Genomic DNA, 23,729 nt, shown 5'->3' on the forward strand with positions numbered 1-23,729 from the left:
TTCAAAAAGGTGATCATGTGTAGAGGTTAGTTTTAGTTAATGCCGGCTGGGTAAAAGAAGATGTCGATGCTACGATCGTCAAAATTTGTTCGGTATTTTGTAAACATTGCAAGAAGTATTGTAATATCACAACCGAAAAATGTAGATAAAGCTCTTTTAGAAAGAAGTAAGAGTTTAGTGACTTTTAACGAAAATAGGTTGGTACATTCAGGTGTAGCTTGTACATAGGTGTAGAAGTGCTTTGTAACAAAAAATTATGGTTACTATAATCAGTTTTTTAAATTAATTTTCTATTATATTTCAATAATTTCACAGATCTTTTGTATCTGCTGTGGGACCCGAACCAAATGTCAACCCTATTGAACGATCTATACAGCGACTTGACCAATTTGTTCGTAGGGCTGGAAGGATATCTCGTAAAGAACTCCTTGATGTTTTTGATGAGATTCGTCACTCACGTTAGTTTTATTTATTTATTTTTCTTGTGCGCCTACATTGCCAAGAAGAAGAAGTCGACAATTGTTTTCTAATTGCAGGGCAAGCTACAAGTACACAATCCTTATTGATTATACGATGTTGTGGAAATTTGGTACCAGAAGAGAGCCCAGAAGTTAGAACCAGGCTTGTGAATGAAATATGGGAAACTTTGGAAAAAATTGGTGGGTTAGATTTGATATTAGATGTTATGAGAACATTTCAATTATTAGTTTATTAAAACAGTTAGCCATTTTTTAAATAAACGGATTATAATGTTTAAGGTGTTGCCTTGGATATTAGTCATTATAATGCTCTTCTTAGAGTATATTTGGAAAACGAGCACAATTTCTCACCAACTGACTTTTTATCAATGCTGGATAAGAAAGGTATCGAACCTAATCGTGTAACATTCCAACGACTTATTCTGGCGTACTGCCAGAAAGGTGATATCGAAGGAGCGACAAGGATTTTGGAATTCATGAAAGAAAAACAGATGCCAGTTAATGAAAGTGTTTTCACTGCACTTGTAGTTGGGCATTCTATGGCCGGGTAAATATTTTGATTTTTGATTCCTTTTTTAATTTTTTAAGATTTTTAAATTAATGTTTGATTGTTTTTGTTTCAGTGATATGGAAAGTGCTGCTGGAATTCTAGCCGTAATGCTACAGGCGAATATTGAGCCTTCTGGAGATACATATACTGCTTTATTGTGTGGACATGCTCGACGAGGCGATATTGAAAGTATAAATGCAGTAATAAATGAATGTAAGGAGAAGGGTGTGGAACTGTTAGATAAAGATCTTTTAGAAGTGGCATTTATTCTCGCTGTGAACAATCATTCCGATCATCTTGAAGAAGTGAGTGTCACGCATAAAAGCTTACTAACTTGATGTACATCACTTTCAATGTAACAAAAGATGTTTTTTTTCCCTTCTATTTCTTAGGTTCTAGGTCATGTAAGGAAAGTTTTTGGATATAATCAAGATGCCAAAAATGTCGTTTTAAGATTAATTGTTAGAGGCGAAGATGAAGCTGCTACCAAAATTTTTAAAACTATGACTTCTAGCAACACATTAGTCAATGAAAATCGAGGCACTTTTCTGATAAAACAGATGGTTAGGTCAAATAGGGTAAGCTAAATAAACTGTGACCTAAGTAAATGGCGATCTCACTTACTGAATGATGTTTATACGAATCGTTTCTGTAGTTTCATGTTCAGCAGCCAAAAATTAGTTTCCACCGAAAGGAAATATTTTCAGGCATTGTAATCATTAGTAATCCTACGTGAATTTGTTGCAATTTAAGAACATTCTGGAAGTACCAGTTTGTAATGGTCATTAACTGAAAAAATGTTTTAGAGCATAAACGATAGTATAATATATATGTATGCATTTGGTATTGTGTTGGAGTAAATAGGACATCTCAAATAATAAAATGAGCAAAGAGTTCAAACTTCATATTCCATTGGAAACTGAGCCGCTTACGCAATAAAAGTTACGGTCCAGGATTGTAATAAGACGATTTTCTCGATAACTACTCCAATTTTATTTGATTTCATTTATTTATTTTTTTTTTTTAACTTCGTACTGTGTACCTATTTAATGCCTATCACTTTTATTTTAAACATTATTTCGAAATCCAGCTGCTAGCCTTTATGTTTTCTCTTCCTAGGAGCTTCTTACAGGTCACTTTCCGGTGACGAGAGAACACTGTCTTGAGGCCGGCAGTGCTCTGAATTCAGCTGCGGGCATCAATAATCTCAGATATTGATGCACCTTAAATCTTTAAGAAAAAAAAAAAATCGAAAAAATATGTTTTTCGGGAAGTTCTTGGTAACTGCTATGTGTTTTTTTCTTAATAGAATGAACTTTCAAAACTTATAAACACTATTTCAGAATTTGCCAAGGTGAATTAGTTCGTCATTGAATACGTTTAGTTTCGTTTTAGATTTTTTTCATGATAAGAACCAAGTATCCAATTAGGTACTCAGAACTGAATATTGCCACAACAATCGTCTGTTTGTTAGTAAAATTATAGTTTTCGTTTCTCTACTGAATTTTTCAAAGTTTTTTTTTCTACTAGCCTTTGGAGAAGATAGTTTCACTGTGTGCTGACTTGAAAGAGAGTGGTGAGAACGAATATGCTTTACATCATGCTGTAGAATGTAGCCTGGCCAGCGGTGTCAATCCAGAATTAAGTTTGAAGTTGTTGTCTGCCTTGGCAGCTCAGGAAACAGTTTGTCAGCACTATTACTGGCCTGTGTTAGTGCAGTATGGAAAAGCACGTGATCTTCTAGGTGAACTATGATTTATTTTGTGACACTTATAAATTATGTTTTTATATTATTATATGTTCTAAGAAACTTAGCACCTTTGTGTATATGTATACATATATATGTAGATTGCAAGTCCTTTTACTACCTATGTTAGTGTGAACCTAGAAGCAATTGTTATTTTGAGACCTAACTGAATGAATGCTTTGATTAGTTTTATTTCTCTTCAATAGGAATTCATGCCACTTTACGCCAATTAACAAAAGAAGTCGGCCAACCTGTTTCTGGAGAGACCTTAAAAGAATATGTCCTACCTTATATGGAACCCAATGATCAGACAATATTAAACTTGAGACAAGGAGGAGTGTCGGTAGCAACAGCTGCAGCTGCTACTGTTGGCAGTTTGCTATCCAATAATAAAATCAAAGAAGCAACCAGAATAGGCAGGTTCTTTACATCAACATCCATTGCTATTTCTGTAAAAAAATTTTAGTTAAAGTGAAAATAACTCTTTTTATTACAGCTTTACGATATCGAGCTAATTATAACTTACTTGCTGTTAAACGTGCTCTGGTAAGCGCTTTTTTACAAACTAAAGATGTTGGATCTTTTGTAAAAATGGTTCAGATATTGAGAGAGGGTGACAGAGATGAGGAACAATATCCTGCTGAAGATGTGTTACAAGAAATTTCCCTGTCTTTACGTGGTGAAGATAGAATGAAAGTGTTGGAGGATGTATTAGAGGTATGATTATTCTTAAAGTAGAATTTTGACTTTTGTAAAGACTTTATTAAAGAGATTAGTAATTGAAATACTTTTTTTAGAATTATTTGGATAATGGTATAGGCTTGAGTAATGAAATAGCTGAGACACTTCAAAGTAGTTTTGGTGGCGAAGAATTGACCCAGGAGATTTCCACCCTTTTATCCAAATTAACTTCTCCAGATCTAGTGCCTAAAGAACTAAATCGACCTTTGAGAAATACCTACATAGATAAGGTAATTAATTCAGTTTGATAGCGAGGTAATTTTTGGAATGTTTACTTTCTCTCCTTACTTCTTATGAGAAGAAGAATCGCAATCGTGAAGATTTTCAATGTTGAGTCTTACCGGAAATACAAGTTTGAGGTGACGAGTATAGAACTGAATGTTTAATTAAATTCCCTTTTAGCATAGCACAAAATCGAAAGATTCGCAGTTTAAATTTGATATTTAGTTTAGATGCCACCATGGGACTCATCATTTTTTTTCAAAAAAACAGCGAATCGGAAGTACTACTTCACTGAATATTTTTTATAAAAATATAAGTTATTATTTTCCAAAACCAACTTATATAACAATCTACATCTTATATACAGTTTCCTTGGAAAATTCATTTAATGTCACTTCTGGGTGAAAACTTTCTGAATAAATTAGCTTTTTCTTTTTTTTTTTTTTTTTGTTCGTTAGAATAACGAAGAAGCACTTTTACTATCAATAAAGTCTGCAGAATCGAAAGGAGAGTCTGTAAATTCTTTAAAACAGGAATTGTTAACCTATTACTGCAAAAGCAGGGAAGTAGAGAAAGCGCAGGAACTTATAAATGTAAGATAGTTGTTTTCAAAAACATACTTGATATTCTCTTATAATTTAGTGAATATTAAAAAAATATATATATATTTTATTTTTAAACAACTTTTTATAGAACCTGAAAGGAGAAGGATTTGAATTTCCTGTGGGGCTTTTGGTTAAAATAATGGATCTTTACTTGTACAAAGAAATGTTGACTGAAGCATCGGATATTTACAATGAAATATGCTCAAAAGAAGCTGATGTGGATCTGGATGAAAATAAAATTATAAAATATGCCTTTCTGTTGGCTAGGAATAATAAGATAGAAGGTGTTTATTAATTTTTTTCCAACAAATTAAGGCACCTCAGTCAATGATACCCGAAGCCTTTACTGTATACTTCTTTTTGTCGGTACATTCATTTATTATGTGACAACACTTCTGTACTTTAACTTGGTACTTGTTTCTCTCGTACATTTGTTATAATGAGAATTGTAGATATCGGTTTCTATTAGGTTACTTCTAATAGGAATATATTTGCATTACCTTAGGCATTTACCAAATCTGTCAAAATAAGATGGAGTTGGATGAAACCTTAAATTTCTTCTTTTTTTTTACCTGTCTCATGTTCCCAACAATAGAATTCTTGTTTCATTTCAGTGAACAGTATTTTAATATAGATTTTTATAAATATGACTTAATTTCCAGATGCAGTAAAGTTATTCAAAAAACACAATCCTAGAACGGATTTGTCTGAAAGGGACTTTTCTTATACATCTTCATGTTGGAAATTGTTAAATTGTGTAGCTGAAACAGGCGAAGCTGCTTTGCTAAAGGAGCTGTTTAATACAATGAAGGAAAAAAAATTTTTTGAGCCAAATAATGTATTATTAGGTCCATTAATTAAAGTTCATTTAATAAAGTAAGATTTCTATGTAGAAACTAATTCTTTGATTTTTTTAATTGAACGTACTAACACAGAACTTATAATCATTGTTTTATAGAAATGATTTAGCGGCTGCCTTGGATCAGTTTGAGGAATGTTGTACGTTGTATCGTGCAACACCTTGGAAAAACGAATTAGCTACCCGATTTATTCAAAATGAAGATGCAACATCTTTACAACGGCTGACAGATCTTTCTACTCAAATTCATGGTGAAATAAACAGTCTTTATGATCTTGTATTGTCATTTGTGGAATGTGGCAGGATCAGGCAAGCTAGAAAAATATTGGAGGTAGTTATATTTTTCTTTTTTTTTTTAAATTTTGATTTATGCCTGAACGTATAAAAAATATCCAAGGCACATCGTAATAATACATTCTTAATAGTAAAACAGTGTGAACTAAAATGCAAATCATTATAATACAATACACAATAGTGAACTTTAACCAACTACAAACTCTTAAATCTTAACTACTCACTTCAATGCGAAGTCGTCAATGCACAGTTTGCATTAGTGAATTCTTTAACTTCCGTAATTTTTATTATGTCTTATTAGTAAGAGAAAGATTGTGACCGTTTCAAATTTTTAAATCGAGTTTTTACCGCAGATAAAATATTTTGAGAGCTTCTGATTCCTAAAAAGTGCTTTTTAGAAAATGATCTTTAAATGTTTTTGCAAGTGTATAACTCTAGCTAAAAATTTAAATTACGAAAGAAGCTCAAAATATTACATTTTGTTTGAGTACAGCCATGAATGCTGATAGAAAATTAGTGGGCTCTCAAACAGAAGTAGCACTTTACTCCTTGAAAATAGCTGTAAGAGAATGTCGAGTGATCTTTACAACAGATTTTTTGTGCTGATAGTACGTATGTAATGGAATCTGTTAGGAATGGAAACTATTATCTTTTACTTATTGACTTTAGATATTTAAATTAGTTAAATTATCATGTTCTATATCTTGGCCAATTTATTTAATTAAGTGTGTATAATTTCTATTAGTTTACTTCTCCTTTTATCTTAGTAACTAAGGAAGTTCTGATTATTGAAGACCAGAATAAGAAATGGAGTTAAAGAAAATGTTTTCCCCCTGGGAGTAATATTGTACTAGGTAACACCCTTGTAAGTGTCTACGTTTAGATGTGGATGGGGAGTATATAATCAATTACATCTCTTTCAGACCCCGGGCCTACGGATCAAGAGTCAAAGAATAAATTTCGCTTGTGAAAGGTACACAAATAATGGCAGTGTCAGTCATCTGGAAAATCTTGTAGAAGCTACCAAAGACTTATCTCACATTGATAGGGCCGATATATATTATCATCTTTTGCTAAGTTACTGTAAGTATACGAAAAAAAATAGCTTAATAGTCTTTTTAAAAATATGTTAATAAAAAATAAATTTACTTATAAAAATCGCTAACTAAAATAGATACTTCGTCTAAACGCCACCAGAGAGGAGGTTTCAATCAAAATCCAACTCTAGGAAGTGCCAATATTCCTGAATCTATATTCCAGGTTTTACGCGATTTTGGCCTAAGCGTTTATTTTATGCTTGTAATACTCATTAAACGAATGGAGACTTACAAGCAACTTTTTTTTAACATTTTTTAGGAAACAATAAATAGAGTTGGTAAGGGTGAAATGTATTGTGTAGTACTGGCTTCGATTTCCGAGCTAGGCCTTGTATTTTGCCAATAAATATTGGTTAATGAGAGAAATTTATAGTAAAATACGTTTGCCATCCGCCTCCGAACATGACTCTTAATCAGAAGTGGGGCATAAAACTTGCATTACTTTGGTAAGGGTGAATTTACTTCGTTCTACAATTGCTTACCAGTATCATGGTTGTAATAAAATATTTGTAAATAATGGGTATGAAGTATCTTCCAAAAGTCCTCAAAAGGGATACAGGGTGTGCAAGTGTACTCGACAGCTTTTTCGATTTTATTGTAATTTTCTAGGCTGTCGTAAAAGGGCTTGCTATATTAGGAAATCTCTCTCATTGAGGTGGGTTTATGAAGAAACTTTGACGTGTTCCTACAACATCTTCATTAAATTGTAGTGAACATGTATAATGAAGGCAAATTTTTTGTTGAATATAAGTTGGCAAGAGAAAATATCTACTGATAGCAGGTTATATCTCCTAACAGGTTTGGACCTGTTCAGGCTGATTTAGTTTTTACTGAGCGGGCATCCATGACTTTAGAAATTGGTAGTTCTGTAATGAGTGAACTGTGTTCCTTAGTTTGGATTTTTTTCTCCACCATGAAACTTTTGGAACTAATGCTTGGGAGAGGCTGTTCAAGAATATTTTGTCATATCCTTGGATTTCATATAGAGAACGCTTATACTTCAGCAGTTTATAGACTTTTAGCTGCATGTGATGTAAAAGTAGGACGTCAAAAATAACTCTAACGCAATCATGGTTTATTATTTTTTTTAAATAGGTCACTAATGAAAGGGATTTTAAAGTTTAATATATTCGGATTTTGGCAACTATCAAACGTATTTAATTCGGTTTTTGCCGATAGAAACACGGTCCTTTTTTTACATCCACTATTATTTATAGGTTGACTAAGTCATGTGAGTGTTTTACTAGGATTTTAAATTTTTAATTCTATTGAAGGTAAAGCAGATGAAGTAGACAAAGCTATAGGATTATGGACGCAAATGCAAGATGAAGATGTTCAGTTAACTGATCAGTTCTTGGCAGCTCTTGGTGCACTTCTAAAAAAACACAATCGACCAGTACCTTTTGCCATTCCAGAGTTACAGCCACAAACAGAAACAGGTGAGTTTTTCTTCATTCATAAATTCGGAGTTGATTTTTAGTTTCCTTTATTTGTGAGCATCAGGAGGAATTGCGTACAAAAACTGACTTTCGAAAATGAATCCTTTCTAGAGTCGTTGTTTTGTCTCTACTTGACCAAGAATAATAAATCTTTCGGAAGTGGACTTTTTTTATGTATAAAAACATTTACATAGGTTGTTGATGCAAATAATAGAAACAAATAGTGAAATTTGAAAAAAGAAGATTTTATAATATTAAAAAGTGATTGACACTATAAGAGATCCAAATTTTTGAAGTATTCAATTCTACTTCTGTTATATATTTTCTGCAGATTTTCTTTTAGGTTAAAAACGTTTCTTTAACCCTCCAAACCAATATTTGTTGTTTAATATTAATTAAATACTTAACACTTTAATGTGGTAATACTTTATTTTTTGCTTGATTTCACATAAAGTTTCGGACCTCTACAACGTATGTCTATTCTCAGTCCAGAATTCACATACATAAAAGAATTAATAGGGTAGAATCACGTTCTATTCGCAACACTTGCCATTTTATAGTTGTTTCAGCTAAAAGCATAGCTGGACTTCTTAAAAGAGTTTGTCAAGCCAGAGGACTTAGTCTTTGACCTAATATTTAGGTCAAAATACCAAGTATTACATAAGGAAGAGGTCGTCCAATTGAGGAAGGAAGTATTTAACTTCGAAAAATCTCGGAGTAGTAATTAATAAAAAAAATGTTTGAAACCGAGTAACTTAAATTTGGGATGACTGCCGAAATTTGTTGTTTCCACTCTCCTCAAGAGGCTTTTGTAAATGTAAGGGGCTATCTAGGAGAGCAAAGTCCATTTAACCTGATCTGCACAATACTATCTGTAAAAAGTTGTTCTCCGTCCCTTGAATTTCGTCTGCAAAAAAGTAGAAACCAACTAAAGTTAGGTAAAAAATTGCTTCTTTGAAAAAGTTAGGACTGTTAAAAATGTATTTTAAATTATTGTTCAAGTGAGTGATTGATGTGTGTTCTATTTTTATGAATTAATAATAAATATTTATATCTTTTGAAGAAAAACCTTCAATACCTACTTCAAGATTATCGGTGCTGCGACAAATGAGAAAAGCTGTTTTTGGAAAAGAAGTTGATGAAGTTCTTGAATTAAAAAATAAGTAAGTAGATTTATCAATTTATTGATTTATCAATCAATTTTTTTTTTTAAGGAGCCCGAACGAACATAAGAGGTTATGACGCTCAAAGCTTTTTCGGTGCACTGCCGGACAGTGTTCTCTATTTACAGTCAAGGCCTGTAAAAAGTTCATAGGAAGAGAAAATCTAAGAGCCAGCAACTGGATTCTCTGCATGGGATGCCAGAACGCTATCCTACTAGCTAATCTCTTCCCTTAATCAAGAAATTAACTCCAATAATGCATAACTTAGTATTGAATCTCAATTTACTATTAAATTAAAAGTTTTTTTTTTTTTAATTAATTTCCAGATTGAATGACTCAGACCTTACCGTAGCCGACCGCGGTAAACTATTAAATCTATTAGTAAATAGTGGAAGACTCAGAGAAGCCACACAAATGTTGATCACTTGGTTGGAAACAAAAGAAAACGTGCCATTTAAATCTCTAAGTAAACTTATCAATACTTTGGCAAAACTTGGTGATGTAGATTCTATGGACACAGTAGGAAAATATCTTGATAAGGTAATTTAAATTTATTGACAGATATGACTTTATTAGAATGAAGCTCCATAATGTATAAAGCATTTAACAAAATTAAATTCCTATGTGAAACATTCAATTTCTTACTCTCACCGCGATTATGTAATAAAATTTTCTTGGAACTATTTTTTTACGAAAAAAGTTACAAAAACACACGAAATTAAGTGGTATTTCTGTTCAGCTCTTTTCTTCTGATTTAGAATTAATTTACTTACTTATTTAAGCCTTCCCTCCTCAAAACTGCCTTTAATAAAAAGTCATTTTTATTGGAAAATTTTAGATCTAAAACTCAGCTATGAGCTTACAAAGTTTAATGAAAATCACTGGAGCAGTGTTCAGGAATAAAAAATAAATTTTGCTTTACTTCATTGTTAATTATTGATCGATTGATTGTTTAAAAATTTGCACAAAATATTACAAATTACACAAAGATTTACAATATTTAACAAGTCATTGTTATAATTTGAAAATAATGAAATTTTAATAAGAGAAAAATGGAATAGAAAGATGTGTGACAGTTTCATACTAGAATCATTTCATGATTTTTTTTTTTTTTTCAGGAAATGAAGAAAACTATTTCTTATACAAATCGACGAACTCACTGTTTGGTTGAAGCGGGCAGAGCTGAAGAAATATTATCACAGCTACAAGATGATATTAGAAATGCTAAAACTCCTCTAGACTATGATGATTTGATTGATAAATTTCCGAGAGGTGGTATATTTTCTCTTTTGAATGCCCATCCTGAACACCTACCAAGAGGTATAGTCTTATTTACTTATTGTTATTATTTTTAAGTAATTAGGGAAGAAGTACGAAGGCAAGGGAAAGTTTCTCAACCTGAGAGTAAATGACTTGAGGTTTTTTCGTTTCTTTGTTTATGAGTGTGTGTTTTGTTTAAAAATGTACATATTTGTCTATATTAGACGCTTTTAGTTCAATACACATAGTCTGACCTATTGGCCATTGAGCATATTTCTCCAGAAGAGCGATTCTGCCCTATATAAGACGCCTTTTCATTAAACTCAAAACTTTGTCTAGCTACAAATTACTTGATCTTTTGGGGGTAGGTGGAAGACAGACGTGACAAAGTGATGAATAGGGTGAATGTTTCAATAATTCATACTTAAAAGGTATTTTTAGTTATAAAAGTCATAACCAATTGTTTGGAGGAATAATTAAAAAAATTAGTCCGTAATAATAAGAAAATGTAATTTATACTTTAAATTCACTCAGGTTTCCTTTTGCCAAAGCCTTTTTTGTATTTTTTTGAATTTCTTCGGTCATTCAAGCTCAAAGAAAATTAGTGTGGTCTATTTCATTCTTCTCTACTTCAGAATCAAAAGCCTCTAAGATCCTAATTTCAAAATCCTTGCATTACTAAGGGATCGTATAATTTTAGTAGGAAGCGTAATGACGTCATCTATCATTTACCTAGTCTGACTTTTTATAATCTGTAAGATCTGATTTCGCGTAATCTAAACCCCACTTCTTCGATCTATTTCATCCACTTCGTTTTGGTCTCAGACGCTTACAATGACTTCTGTAGTGTTGTGCAATTTTCTTTTCTTATTTTTCAATGACAAGTTTAAATGTGGGAACATCTTAACCAAGGTTGGAATTTTTGTTTATAAACCTTTCATTACTGTCATTACATGTTGTGCGATCAATTCTTGATATCTTTTGCACTATTAAGTTTGCTCGTGCAAACGGTTTGTATTTATTTATTATGAATTGCTGAAAATTAGGATAGTAATGGTTTCATTTCAAATTATTTTTCATTTTTTATGTGTTTAATTTTTTATTATTTGTATATGTATTATTTTTCCTCCGTATATCTGCAGACTTATTTATTAAAGCACTCCTTACAATAAGCTAACAGCTTAAATTTAGTAAATAAATAAAATAAATACAAGCAAATGCTCGACAAAGTAAATTTGATAATTATTCTACAAAATATGCCACAATATAATTCATGCAATGAATTTCTCAAGAAATTTGGTAACTTCATTTGAACTGAAATCGAATGTTAAAAATAAAATAATTGTTCTAGATCTTTCTTTTACTATAGTTTTAAACGTTATAATTTTTCCTTTCTTACCTTCATTTTATATGTGCTGTTTAAACAAGAGGTTTGGATTTTTTACATTTTGTATATTTGTACCTCCTGTACAGTCTTACTTAATTTTGAAGTATCTGCAATAATTCCAGTGGAAGAAATAGCAGCCGAATATCGCCAACGTGGATTGTTGGAGCCTAGTAATGTTTTGTGGATACATTATACATTGACGAGTAATGAAGAGAAAGCTGGAGAATATTGGAATTATTTAAAACCATCTGAACGATTAATGTTTAAGCCGATAATTACACGAGCCAGATCCGAACACAATGATCAGATGATTGCCAATTTATTGAAACAATGTCAGGAAGCAGGTGTAGCTCCTCCAGCTTTGGGTTTAATCCATAGCACTCTTATGGATATTCTTTGTATGTAGTATTATTTATTTTTTTTTTTTCAGTATTGAATATTTATTTTCCTTGATGAGAAAATTTAATTATTTATTTTGTAGTGATCCAAGGCAAAGAAAATGAATGTGAAAAAGCTTTAGAAGAAGCCGTGAAAGTTTTGGGCATAGAAAATTTAACTAGAAGAGTTCTTTTTAAAATAAAAAAAACATTTGAATTGTCTGGAAAAGAATTCAAATATACGATTCCCCCACCGGTTAGTTTTTTTATTTGTGAGAATAAGTTAATAGTAGTTGTAAGTTAAAAGTTAAAAGTAACTGGCTTTAGGCATGGCAGTTTTAGCAAGACATTAGGTAGGTGTTAAAGCTGTGATAGAACTGGGCAAATATTTTCAAATGGCAGAATCAGCTAGCCAGGATATTTCTTCTTAAAAGTGTTAGAAAAATCAACAAAAATATTTAACATAATCGTAATTGCTTAAAACTATCTTAAAATATTCAGTTATTAAGTTAAGTGCTCACAATAAGTGGTAGTTAATGCCGCCTATATTAGACGATATTAAGGGCATAATTCTTTTGAGTCAAGTACGACCATATTCCCTATTCTCAATTGAGAGCACTTTTAGTGCTATCACTCCAATCACGAGTAAGAATTCTTTTTTTGGCCGATAAAATCGAAACATACTTCCATAATCGAAACTCGTCACTTAAAAAGAGGAAGCTTCACTCATTGTATTTTTTTTTTTTTTAGTATTAATGATGTCAGATACTGGAACGTATGTTTTATGTAAACAAGTAATGAAAATAAGAGAAATAACAGACGCAAAGACATTAATTGCACCCTATGTTAGGTAGTTTTTTAATAACCATCATTTGTGTAGAACGACCATTAGTAACAAGTGCTAGGTTTTATGTCGACCAAGTTATTTGTTTTAGACCAAACTTTCAAAATCATGCAAAGGTATTCATTCCGGAAATTATTTTTTTCATGTTTTTTTCTTTACGTTTGCAGGTTGTAAGAAAACCTCAATCCGCTGATACTTCATCTAGTGATAGTGATGGTGAAGAAGATAAAAAATGAAGAACATAAAAGTCGGTGACCGAGTAATAAGTATTTGGTTCTTCAATTTTTTGTTTTTTTTTCTGTTTTAATTGTAAAATAATTATAGTTATTGAGAAACAACGTGTAAGTAAATTTTTTTTATTTAAGTTGTTTTGTTACCAAATTAGTCACATTTAGTTTTTTTTTTTGTAATGTAATCTTTTAAATTAATCCATAAAATATACTATTTATACTATTAGTAGCCGCTCGATAAACAATTTTACTGCCTTTTTATAAGTCAGTCCTAATATATTTATATAAAAACTTTATTCTAAGCGCGTGATACTACTTTTTCTTATTAAGACCCTTCTTCAAATTTGTAAATAGGTGAATTATGGTTTCTATCAAACTGTATCCCATCCAACTTGCAAAGCTTCGGTAGGCATGAAAGTAAGGCTATATAATGGCTATTAAATCGACACATAGGGTTTCCATATACAGTCAGTTCTTTGATTTTTGATACATGTGTAAAATTGTGTAGAGTTTCATATTCCTGCAAGAAAATGAAAAAAAAAATCAAATCGTAATAATGCAATTAAAATTGTAATAACTTTACAGTAACATTTTGACTTTTTTAACAAAATTATTGGATGTAAATAAAGCTTTCCTTATAAAAACTGATTGTTCGCATTTTTGTTAAGCTTTGTTACTATTTTAATTTCAAAACTTTTTAAGACTTTTAAAAATAGATTATGCTTACCAATATTTTGTTGTAAGCCAAGAATAAACTTTTTAATGATTTCAATTCTTTCAAAAAATTTAAACTATGTAAATGGTTATATTCTACATATAAGTTTTTTAAATTTATTAGGTCGGCAACAGCTGAAGGATTTATTGCGTTAAGCTTGTTTCTATCGAGAACAAGATGTTTCAGATTGTCCATTTTACTTAGACCTAAAAAATATTTTCCAATTTTTTTAAATTTTTACTGATGGATTATCAATTGGGATGAGAGATTGATTTCTTTCAGTGCTTTAAGTTTTGATCCTAGGTTTCAGTTGTGGACTTGCCTTCCGCAATGTTTAAATTACAATAATAGAATTTGTTTTTGCATTATTGAAATGCTTCATTCATGATGATGTACGATGTTGATCTATCAAATTTTCGTAAAATTATTTAATTGCGACCCCGCGACCGATGAGTAGTATAAAACAAAAACTCCATTGTTAATATCGCCTTCATGATAAGAGTAAAAATATAATGTCCAACGCCATCTAACTTAACATTGACAACTGTGTTCTGAGTTTTGAAAGACCGCTTTGCAAGCTTATAAAAAATATTCAATCTTAACTTTCTAGTAATCCCTTAAGTTTTTCTTTCAATAAAATTAAATAAAAGTCGTCTTGGAATAAATTAGAAATAACAAACTGCAAAAAGAGCACTCTTCGGCGTTCCTTCTTTTTGTATCTTGTCTCTCTCTTTTCAAAGAACCTATTTTAACGAAACAAAGCGACTAGTTTTGACAGGAAATCAATAAATACTGAAAATGACAGTTATACTAGGCAAAAGTGATTTCAAGAAATCTTGAGGGTTAGAGGTCTTTGTTTTTACGATTTCCTCCTCACCGAACACCGACTATTAGATTGATGTTATTCAATTAAGTAATTATAATTGGCAAACTGACTTCCTGTAAAGAATTTTTATCTAACAAACAAATGTTTGTTTTGCAAAATGTACTTGCCAAGTACCTACAAAGCGTTGTAGCTGTTGGAGATTTTTGACTTAAGTTTGAGAAGAAAGGGTCTCCTTTCTCTTTATCCCTTTTATTCATTAACTTTATAACACTTCTTTGTTTTATCCTCTTTTCAAAAATAAATAATAAGAGAAAATAATTTCTGTTTATTGTGGTGAATTACAGCTGACTGAATATCTTAGCCATACGTACAATACTTATTTTAACTTTGCCCTTTTGTACTTTCTTGGTAAAGAAGTATTATTATTAAGCAGCATTATTTTTGTCATCATTCTTTTCATGTGTTTTCGTAACAAAAATTATTCTTTTATGCGCATGCGTCATTTCCATATGAGATTCAAACATTGGCACCATTGCACCAAGATGGAACTACGAGTGTCGTCAAATGTGACTGTTACTTTAGTTTAAGTATGTATTCAATATTCGTAAAGCAGCAGAGTTGTGCATATATAGATGTAAGACATAATTAACTGATAAGGATGCAATCATTCCATTTATATTCTCCAATTTCGTAATAACGAAGAGAAGTTTGATCTCTCATGCTGAATAAAGACCACTTGAAAACTAGCATGACTTACGATTGTAATAGGTAAGATAATTTAATAAAAAATAATTTTAACTAAAATATGGGGAAAAAGTCCAAAAATTGGAGAATTAATTAATAATAGATTAATTTAAAAAGGGAATAAGAAATGACATTTTAATTTTTACTAATTTATGGATATTTATATGTTTCATAAAAGCAAAAAATGCATTTTCTTTTTTTCCGCAAATGTTTATATTGCAAATTTTACAACAACCATATTTTTGACAAGAAATATTGTACAAAAAACAACGAACATGATGGAAAATTGTTTGTACTGGAAATTAACAAAATTATGAATGGTTGAGTTTAAAATTGGAGAATTACGTCAAAGCAATTATTTTCAGAGCAACAGTGTATCATTCAGAAAAGACGTATCCAGTTCAGAAAGTTATAAGTTTAAAAAAAAACCTATTTGTAAAATATATCTGCGTGAGATAAAACAAAATCTGGCCGAGTGTAGAGGCAAATTTTGTTCTGTAAGTAATAAGAATATATTTTGGCAATGTCACTATTGATGTTTTTGTCATGTTGCATTATTCATTTAAAAATTATGGCTTTTCAACTATCTTTTACAACATCAAAAACGAAAATTTACCTTGTACGCTGCATAGCTCATTGTCATGCAAAAATAGAGCAACAAGTTTCGGTGCCCTATACAATTCCAGTTTTTCCAAATTTCTAATATTGTTCATATTTAGGTAAAGAACTTCAAGGTTTTCAAAACATCGAGTAGCAGCGTCTGGTATTTCACCGAAAGTAGTTATCTGGTTGTTTGATAGGCATAGATATTTTAAATTTTGCAAATATACTAGGCTGCTGAAGTTAGTTAAATTGTTGTGTTCCAAATTTACACTTGTTAAATTGTCCAACGTAGGTAACGATACCTAGACATAAAATTTTCAGTTCTTTGATTTGTTAAAAAATTGTGATTTTTACCCCTGATTAAGAAGGTAAGTTAGAAACTATCGCCTCGTTAAAATGCTCAAACTTATCACTAATTATTCTAAATTTGTGATAATTGGAATAAAAAATATCTTGTTAAGAAAAGAGTACCTTGCAAATCTTAACTTTTAATAATTGCCATGATTAAAATGATGAATCTGGGAATATGAAACTACCAATTAACAAAAAAAAATTAATGCAAAATTGATACCAATTCCAGTTATTCAATTCTAATAGTTGCTGGAAAAATTCTAAAATTTCCGCAAACTGGAATTTGAGCAACTTAAATAATTTGTTACATTATACAAGTGTTAAAACAGTAGAATACAAATCTTAAGTTAATTATTACGAAAAAACTTTATTGCAATACTAGTTTGCCTATAAGTAAGTACCTAGAGTGCTAAGTACAGTGATTTTTTTAGTTATATTGGTTCTCCAGAAAAATCAAGGGAAAAACATTACAGGAAATTTTACTTTTGCTAGCCTCAAACTCAAAATTTTAGCTTCTCGAGTAATCTTCGGTGATGATAAAGATGTTACACTATCCAATTCTTTACATCAAATTAATTAAGAAAAAAAATGTTTACAATAAAAGTTGTAGGATACAATAGTTAGTCAGTAAAAAGTTAACGAAGTTTAAAAAAAAAATTGTTAGAGCCGATTTCAAGACAACTCCCAAAAACTGGAAAATTAATTCAGAAAATGGAAATTTTAAGTAGATTTATTTCCAATAGCTATTCAACATTATTCAAATATCAAATTTTATGTCGCACAGCTAAGTGCCAATCCCGTAAGTGTCAAATCTTAGCTTTCCAGGTATTTGCGTTTTTTGAAAAATCAAAAATCTGCTCAGATGCAGTATTTCCTTCTATGAGAAGTACGGGAAAGTAAATATAACTGAAAATGAGGTTAGACACAATATATTCGATAAGAAAATGTGCAATGAAACTAAAAGTAAAGTAATCGCCTATTGTTTCAGGTGGGACTTAAGTCCAACTACCAATTAGGTAATGAGACTATTCATATCTTTAAATTCCTCTAATCACATATTATTTATACTTTAAAAAATACTTTATTCTTTTAAAAAATTCGATTGATCGAAGCAAGTATATTGTATAAAATAAAACTGAAAAAACCGTACTTGTCTAAGCGAAGAATTCGTTAATGTCAATTCTGATAAAGACAAAACTTTTTCAGAAGAGTACGATTTCAGTAAATAATCTTGATCAAGTATACCACTATAGAAAATTTGTGCATGCTCTACTTCATTATCTGTTATTTCCTCGCCGTTCAAATACTAAAAAAAAAAGTTATTTTACTGATCAGAAAAAAATTGATTTAACTGTTGGAATGGTATAATTTTTCTATATAATACCTTTAAATTAGTCAAATGATATGTCAAAAACGTATTGATCAATTCTATATTTTTGATGAAATTTTCTCTAAAATCGCACACCTTTAAGAGAGAACAGTGTTTTATAATCCTTAGAACTTTCCAGTCACTGATAAAATTAAAACTAACATAAAATTCTTCTAGGGTGGAACAATTTTCTATACCTTCAATAGCGTACAATAAATTTTTCGAAACGTTCAAATACTGGAACAAATAAGAAGAAAATATATTAGCATGGAAAAAGCAGGAACAAAGTAATTCAGGAATTTTAAATTTAATTGAATAAATATTACTTACACTAACCAAATGAAGTAAAGTTACCTAAGCAGTAAGTAATGTAATGCCTTTTTTTTAGGCGGGCTCAATTTCCAACTAGCAATGAGGTGTCGTAGTCGAACCTAACTAGTACTAATTGCAATTGGAGAGTTTTATAGTTAACAGGTAAATATTATATAAAGATTTTATTTGGTTTTATATGTTATGTTCAAAGTATTTTATCAGAAGAAGAGCTTGAACAGCCCCTATGCCTAGATTTGCCAGAAGCCAGGTTTCGCGCATTTGACTATTTCAGAAGAATTGTACGCATGAAGCTGATACCTCTTTTCGAAAAATCGCACATCGTTTTTCCAAAATCATTCTTCTGTGCCTATATGGAATTCCTGGTTTGAGGAAGGCTGCCAGTATGTTGTTATTGAGAAATAAATGAACGCAAAAGTCATCTGCTCTGATAAATGTGTTCAAAATGAAAGGTTTTGCTCTTCAACAAGAACTTACATCCGACTTTTAATACCTTTGCTGAACGATAATGTTGATGAAACCTTCTAACAAGAATAAACATGCTTTGGCTCGAACTAATGTGGCAAAAATGTTTATACAATTTGTCATTACTTACTTTTATAGATTTTAAACGAGCGTGTTTCAAAAAGCCCAAATGTACTAAATAATTTCCTTTTAACTCTAGTCTGACCAGACATTCCGATTGAATTATATTTTGGCCTAAATTGTACATCATATTGAATGATAAATCTATTTTTTCTAAATTGTTTGGAATTACAGAAACTATTAGGAAATTCATATAAGTATGCGAAATGGTTAAATAACGTAGTTCTGTGGGATCCATTTTAATAACAAGTGTGCTAAAAATTTCTTCATATTTGTTAATGTAGATACAAATTGGTTGTTGTTGTTGTTCATCTTCATACAATGTTATATGGTTCTCTGGTCTTGTACTTTCGGTTCGTTTATTTTGTCTATCAAATTCTGCGCATTTATCTCTATGTAAGTTGTGGAGGTTTCTTTCTATGATTAACTCTTCTGAAAGTTTATATACCTAAACAGAGAGAAAAATGTTAATGGAATTTGAAACTAGTCCCAGGTACAGAGTACAAAAAAAGGTTTCTTTTTATTCTGAACTTTTTTAAGTTATATCGTAGGCTTTCCTAAATCTTACTTTTTTTAGGCTTTCTCATTCATATAAATTTAAAATATTTAATCAGAAGGACTACCGCTTAACAGGTTTCAGAAGAAGTAATTCAATATTTCAATTTGTTAATAGAATACAGACCCCCTAAGAGGTACATTCATCTACTAGAAAGTGGCTAGAGAGTCCCAATGGGTTACCTCGGCTCAGTACACTTCATGCGCTTACCACGACAGTATTCCAAATACCCTCGCATAAATATTCTCCACTATAAGAACACAGATAAATGAATAGGGTTTCCTTCCCTAATTTTAGATCTACCAAGAAAGAAGTAAACCCCAAAAATCTAGGCCCTCTAAGATTTGGAGAAGAGTATTATAATCTTTTTATAGGAGTATAAAGTTTAAATTACCTCAGCTGCAACAATAGCAATATTTGAGGAAGGTGGAGTAACACGAAGACTGATGAATTAGCTCATATATTATAAGTTTATATAATTACATTTCACCTTTAATTCACTTGTAGAATCCAAGTAGATGTTCGCAGCAATCTCTCCCTTACAATCTGCATCATTGCAGCATTCCAAATTTGGAAAGAAGAGTTTAGCGATATATGGTAAATGTTTCGTAGAGTGTATGTCCATGAAGGGATTATATTTCATATTTAATCGAAGTAATGCTTTTGTTCCTTTTTTTAGCCAAGTTAACGTATTATTGAAATGACACATTCGATTTGATGAAAGATCAAGTTCTTGTAGAAATTTCATCTCCTGCATGGAAAAATTAAAAGTAAATGAATATTTTAAGTAATGGCGAAGTAGGTCACTTAAGTTGTTATTATAATTGTCAAGGATTGGAGGGATGTACATTATACTTTTAACAGAATTGAAAGAAATATTTTAAATTAACAAAATTATAAATACCATTAAAGGTTTCACTACTTTAACATCATTGAAAGATGCTATAAGTACAATTAGATTTGGAAAGATTTTACTTATTTCGTATAAGTTAGCAATTTTGTTGTAGGAAACATCCAAATGTGTAACTGTAATCATAGGTGGTAATGCTCCTGCAATGCCAGAAAAGAGAATTCATGATTGAGAAAAGTTAATAAAATCCAAAAATATTAGTGTTTTTTTTAAATATGCGTTCTGCCGAATAGGAGTACTAACCGAATGATGATATAAGCGATTTAGACAAACATAAGTAAGTCAAATTTTGCCATGATTGAACGTTGAAAGTGGAGCTTAGTGATACACATGAAAACTCTGCAGGAGTACTCTTTTCTACATGAATGTATTCACTAGAAAATGGATCCTTAACAAACAAATGAAATTAAAGTAAGAAAATTAATCAAATATTAATAATAAAGGTGAATATTAATTTTTAAATCTAATGTACAAGCTCAAAAAATTCTACGTCACTTATTCTTTTCAGTGGTTAATTCGGAAAATGAGGTAATATTAGGGCATGTTTTCAGTTCTAAAATGCATAATCACTCACTCTGAGACATTCATGTATTTTTGGACGTTTTTGGGATTTTGGCCTCATCTAAAAAATAATTGTAAGTAACATTAACTTCATTGGTAAGTGATATAGTATTTTCTTAAAATTCAATAATAATTTTGAAACCATAATGATCAAGTTATACAAACAATTTTACATGAAATAGCATACTTATAAATATCAGCAATAACTTATTAATAATAAGAATAACTTATTTACTAAATAAGATATTGCTTGACATTTAAAGAGTTTTATTACAAAAATCATTAATACTAATTGGGTCCCTTACTTTAAAAATATAATGATATTCAATTATGAATACAGGAACAATTATTGTGTGCTCTTCAGTTTTATAAATTCTGCAATCACATGTTATCTTGTCTTTTAATGGTTTGGCGTGATTGTAAACGTTTGAAAATCTGTTAAGAAATAATAATCTAATTTAAATCTAGTTTTTAATCAGCATCAAAAAAATATATGATGTAAGAATGAATTAGGCAAAGTGAGACACTCCTAAACCCCTGCAAGTTTTCTCATGCTTATTTGAGACCAACTTTTTGAATGCTTCACTCAAAACAGTTGGTGAAGGGACCGTGGACGCGCTGACTACCTAACTTTCTCATTCACTGAACTTTTTAAACCAATCTTGAGCAGCACATATTGATAAAACATTGTTCCCGCAAATTTACAAATTTCCTGAACAGAGGCTATTATTGTTGCCTTTTTTGTAAATAATGTTTCGATAATGCCCGAATTTCAAAATTTATTGTTATAATTTTTTATCAGCTCGTGCAGTTAAAACTTACGGGGTTATTATTGTTTTATATTTTACTTACTGTAATGTCTGCTTAGTATAAACCAATATCAAAATCCTTTGGGAATTCATTTCACTAGAAATATTTTTCGGCAAACCATGTATCTTATTAAGCAAGGAAAAATCTGCAATTGCTAAGCTATTTGTTATTGAATACATTCTTGAATTATACTGAAATTAAAATTACGGATTATCAACTCTCAATAGTTTTATTGTCATAGGAGTTAACAATACATTTATTTAAGTATGATGTACTTCATTCGCAATAAAAAATTTTGATTGTTTTAAGAAAATAAAATTACTATATTTCAACAGGTTCTACGTTTCTTAAAAATAAATTAAAATAACTAATTTTCTCATAATTTTTCGAGTTCATTTGCATGGGCGGCTTACATTTATGGGCATCGGCGGCTTCCACTATAGGTACAATCAATTGGTTTATAAGAGTTTATGATAAAAAAAATAAAATAAAATAGATAAAAATATTTAAAAAAAGATAGAATAAAAAAGTAACATTTGGATTTATAAGTAAATAATTTATTATAATTATTGACAAATAAGAAAAGGCAACATTCTTAGATTTATGGATAATACTGAAACATCTTTAAATAAATTAATCATAGTTACCAAGCAGAACTTTTCTATTTTAACGCGAGCTAGATATGTTTAACTAACTAAATATGTTTAACCGGTCCTCTATCAAAATGTTTTCTGTTATATTGCGGTCCTTCGCTGATTGCTGAAGGAGTGCTATACATTCCTGGTGGTCATGGCTGGGCGAATGTAGAGTTTTCAGCAGAGGCTTTTTCGTCACCGAAAATAAAAAGATCAGCTTCTTTTACGACTTAGAAGATGATGATTTCTTTTAGTTCTCGACTTCTAAATTTCTCCTCCCTTTTTTTTTGTTTTGTAGGTTTAAGTTGAAATGTCAGAAATACTAAAATTAGGAAATAATTAAAGGGGCACTGCTAAACAATGAAAATGAAAAGTTTACGAAAACCACTACCAGTAAATATAATGTCCATTTAATTTTATTAAATTGGTAATAATAATTTTCTATATATTATTTTTTTTGTGAATATTTTTTTAAAAATAGTTTACGATCTAGATTCCTGCAGTTGAGAAAGTAAAATCTCTAATAAAAAATTGAATTTACTACCACCATTTTGATTATTGGCTAGCTCTGTTTTCATTGGTTGAGCTTGACCTATCTGGCCCACTAACAATCTATTGGCCCAACGGACCACCTACTTTTCACACTTCGACACGCCACTGTCATTGATCAATTCTTTATTTCAAATTTGAAATAATTATTTTAATGAAAAATATTTCCAAAATTTTTCATACTAATTTTCTCCCTTAGGTATCATGAAGTTCGCAATAATTTTTTTTTTTTTCTCAAAATAAAAATGTTGTCAACGTTATATTTTTTATTGATTATTTCGTTATCCAGAAAGAGAAAGTTAATAATAATATTGTAGTCTTTTCGAAAAATCGGTAAACGAAAATTGGGCATGTTGTTTAACATATGTAAATCCTCCATTTTTTTTTCATTTGCATATGGCTGCTCGTATGTTCTGCACCCCTGCAGTACTTTACAATTCATTATCCATTTTGTTTTAATAAATTTAGAGAAGAAGTGACAGGGTAATCGAAATATACCCCCTGGGAATTTCCGGTGAACTGGAATTCAAGACTGATTATCCAAGAATACTAGGAAATCTTGGTTTAGGAGTGACTTGTTCTCCATATTATCATGCCAGGCATTGCTAGAGTTTACCTTCTGTTTTATAAACTTTGTAGATTGGTTAATATTTTTTTTTTGTTCTATTGATGACATTCAGAAATCTTAGCTGAAAGTTCATCACATCACCGCCACTGATAAATATGTCTATTTTTAATTTTTAAAATTGCCGATTAGAATTTTCGATAGTTTTGATTGTTTACAGAAGACTAATATTTCTTTCAAACGGTGTGCGATTTCTAGGAAGAAAAAGCCTTCCTTTATGCAAACGGATCTTCCCATTTCGAAGTCGTTAACTTCGTTTTGTTAAT

General features: G+C 30.6%; 2 protein-coding genes across 4 annotated transcripts in view; one reads left to right on the forward strand and one right to left on the reverse strand.

The window, feature by feature from the left end:
• bsf (bicoid stability factor) lies at positions 1 to 13,523 on the forward strand. The gene is made up of 22 exons (XM_074133799.1): positions 1 to 197; positions 316 to 458; positions 537 to 659; positions 759 to 1,026; positions 1,103 to 1,334; positions 1,422 to 1,607; positions 2,560 to 2,773; positions 2,983 to 3,192; positions 3,273 to 3,493; positions 3,574 to 3,747; positions 4,198 to 4,332; positions 4,433 to 4,628; positions 5,007 to 5,220; positions 5,303 to 5,534; positions 6,421 to 6,580; positions 7,869 to 8,033; positions 9,097 to 9,196; positions 9,523 to 9,736; positions 10,315 to 10,516; positions 11,966 to 12,241; positions 12,325 to 12,476; positions 13,232 to 13,523. Exons 1-22 carry the CDS (start codon positions 61 to 63, stop codon positions 13,298 to 13,300), a joined length of 4,023 nt encoding a protein of 1,340 aa, XP_073989900.1. The 5' UTR covers positions 1 to 60; the 3' UTR covers positions 13,301 to 13,523.
• The window catches only part of LOC141457178 (uncharacterized), an 18,234-nt gene continuing 7,909 nt past the window's right edge, over positions 13,405 to 23,729 (reverse strand). For 2 of the 3 annotated variants that reach the window (XM_074133802.1, XM_074133801.1), the window contains 12 exons: positions 21,697 to 21,845; positions 21,150 to 21,279; positions 20,858 to 20,905; positions 20,527 to 20,671; positions 20,278 to 20,423; positions 19,864 to 20,124; positions 18,828 to 19,265; positions 17,918 to 18,139; positions 17,684 to 17,839; positions 16,196 to 16,484; positions 14,022 to 14,215; positions 13,405 to 13,814 (listed from right to left, as the gene is read on the reverse strand). In XM_074133802.1, coding sequence (XP_073989903.1) covers positions 13,620 to 13,814; positions 14,022 to 14,215; positions 16,196 to 16,484; positions 17,684 to 17,839; positions 17,918 to 18,139; positions 18,828 to 19,265; positions 19,864 to 20,124; positions 20,278 to 20,423; positions 20,527 to 20,671; positions 20,858 to 20,905; positions 21,150 to 21,279; positions 21,697 to 21,845 — 2,373 coding nt within the window. In that variant the 3' untranslated portion in view covers positions 13,405 to 13,619. The remainder of the gene's footprint in view (positions 13,815 to 14,021; positions 14,216 to 16,195; positions 16,485 to 17,683; positions 17,840 to 17,917; positions 18,140 to 18,827; positions 19,266 to 19,863; positions 20,125 to 20,277; positions 20,424 to 20,526; positions 20,672 to 20,857; positions 20,906 to 21,149; positions 21,280 to 21,696; positions 21,846 to 23,729) is intronic. The other variant, XM_074133803.1, reaches the window with a different exon arrangement.

Source organism: Rhodnius prolixus, unplaced genomic scaffold (genome assembly GCF_049639745.1).
Source record: "Rhodnius prolixus isolate KJV_2025 unplaced genomic scaffold, Rpr scaffold_10, whole genome shotgun sequence".
NCBI lineage: Eukaryota > Metazoa > Arthropoda > Insecta > Hemiptera > Reduviidae > Rhodnius > Rhodnius prolixus.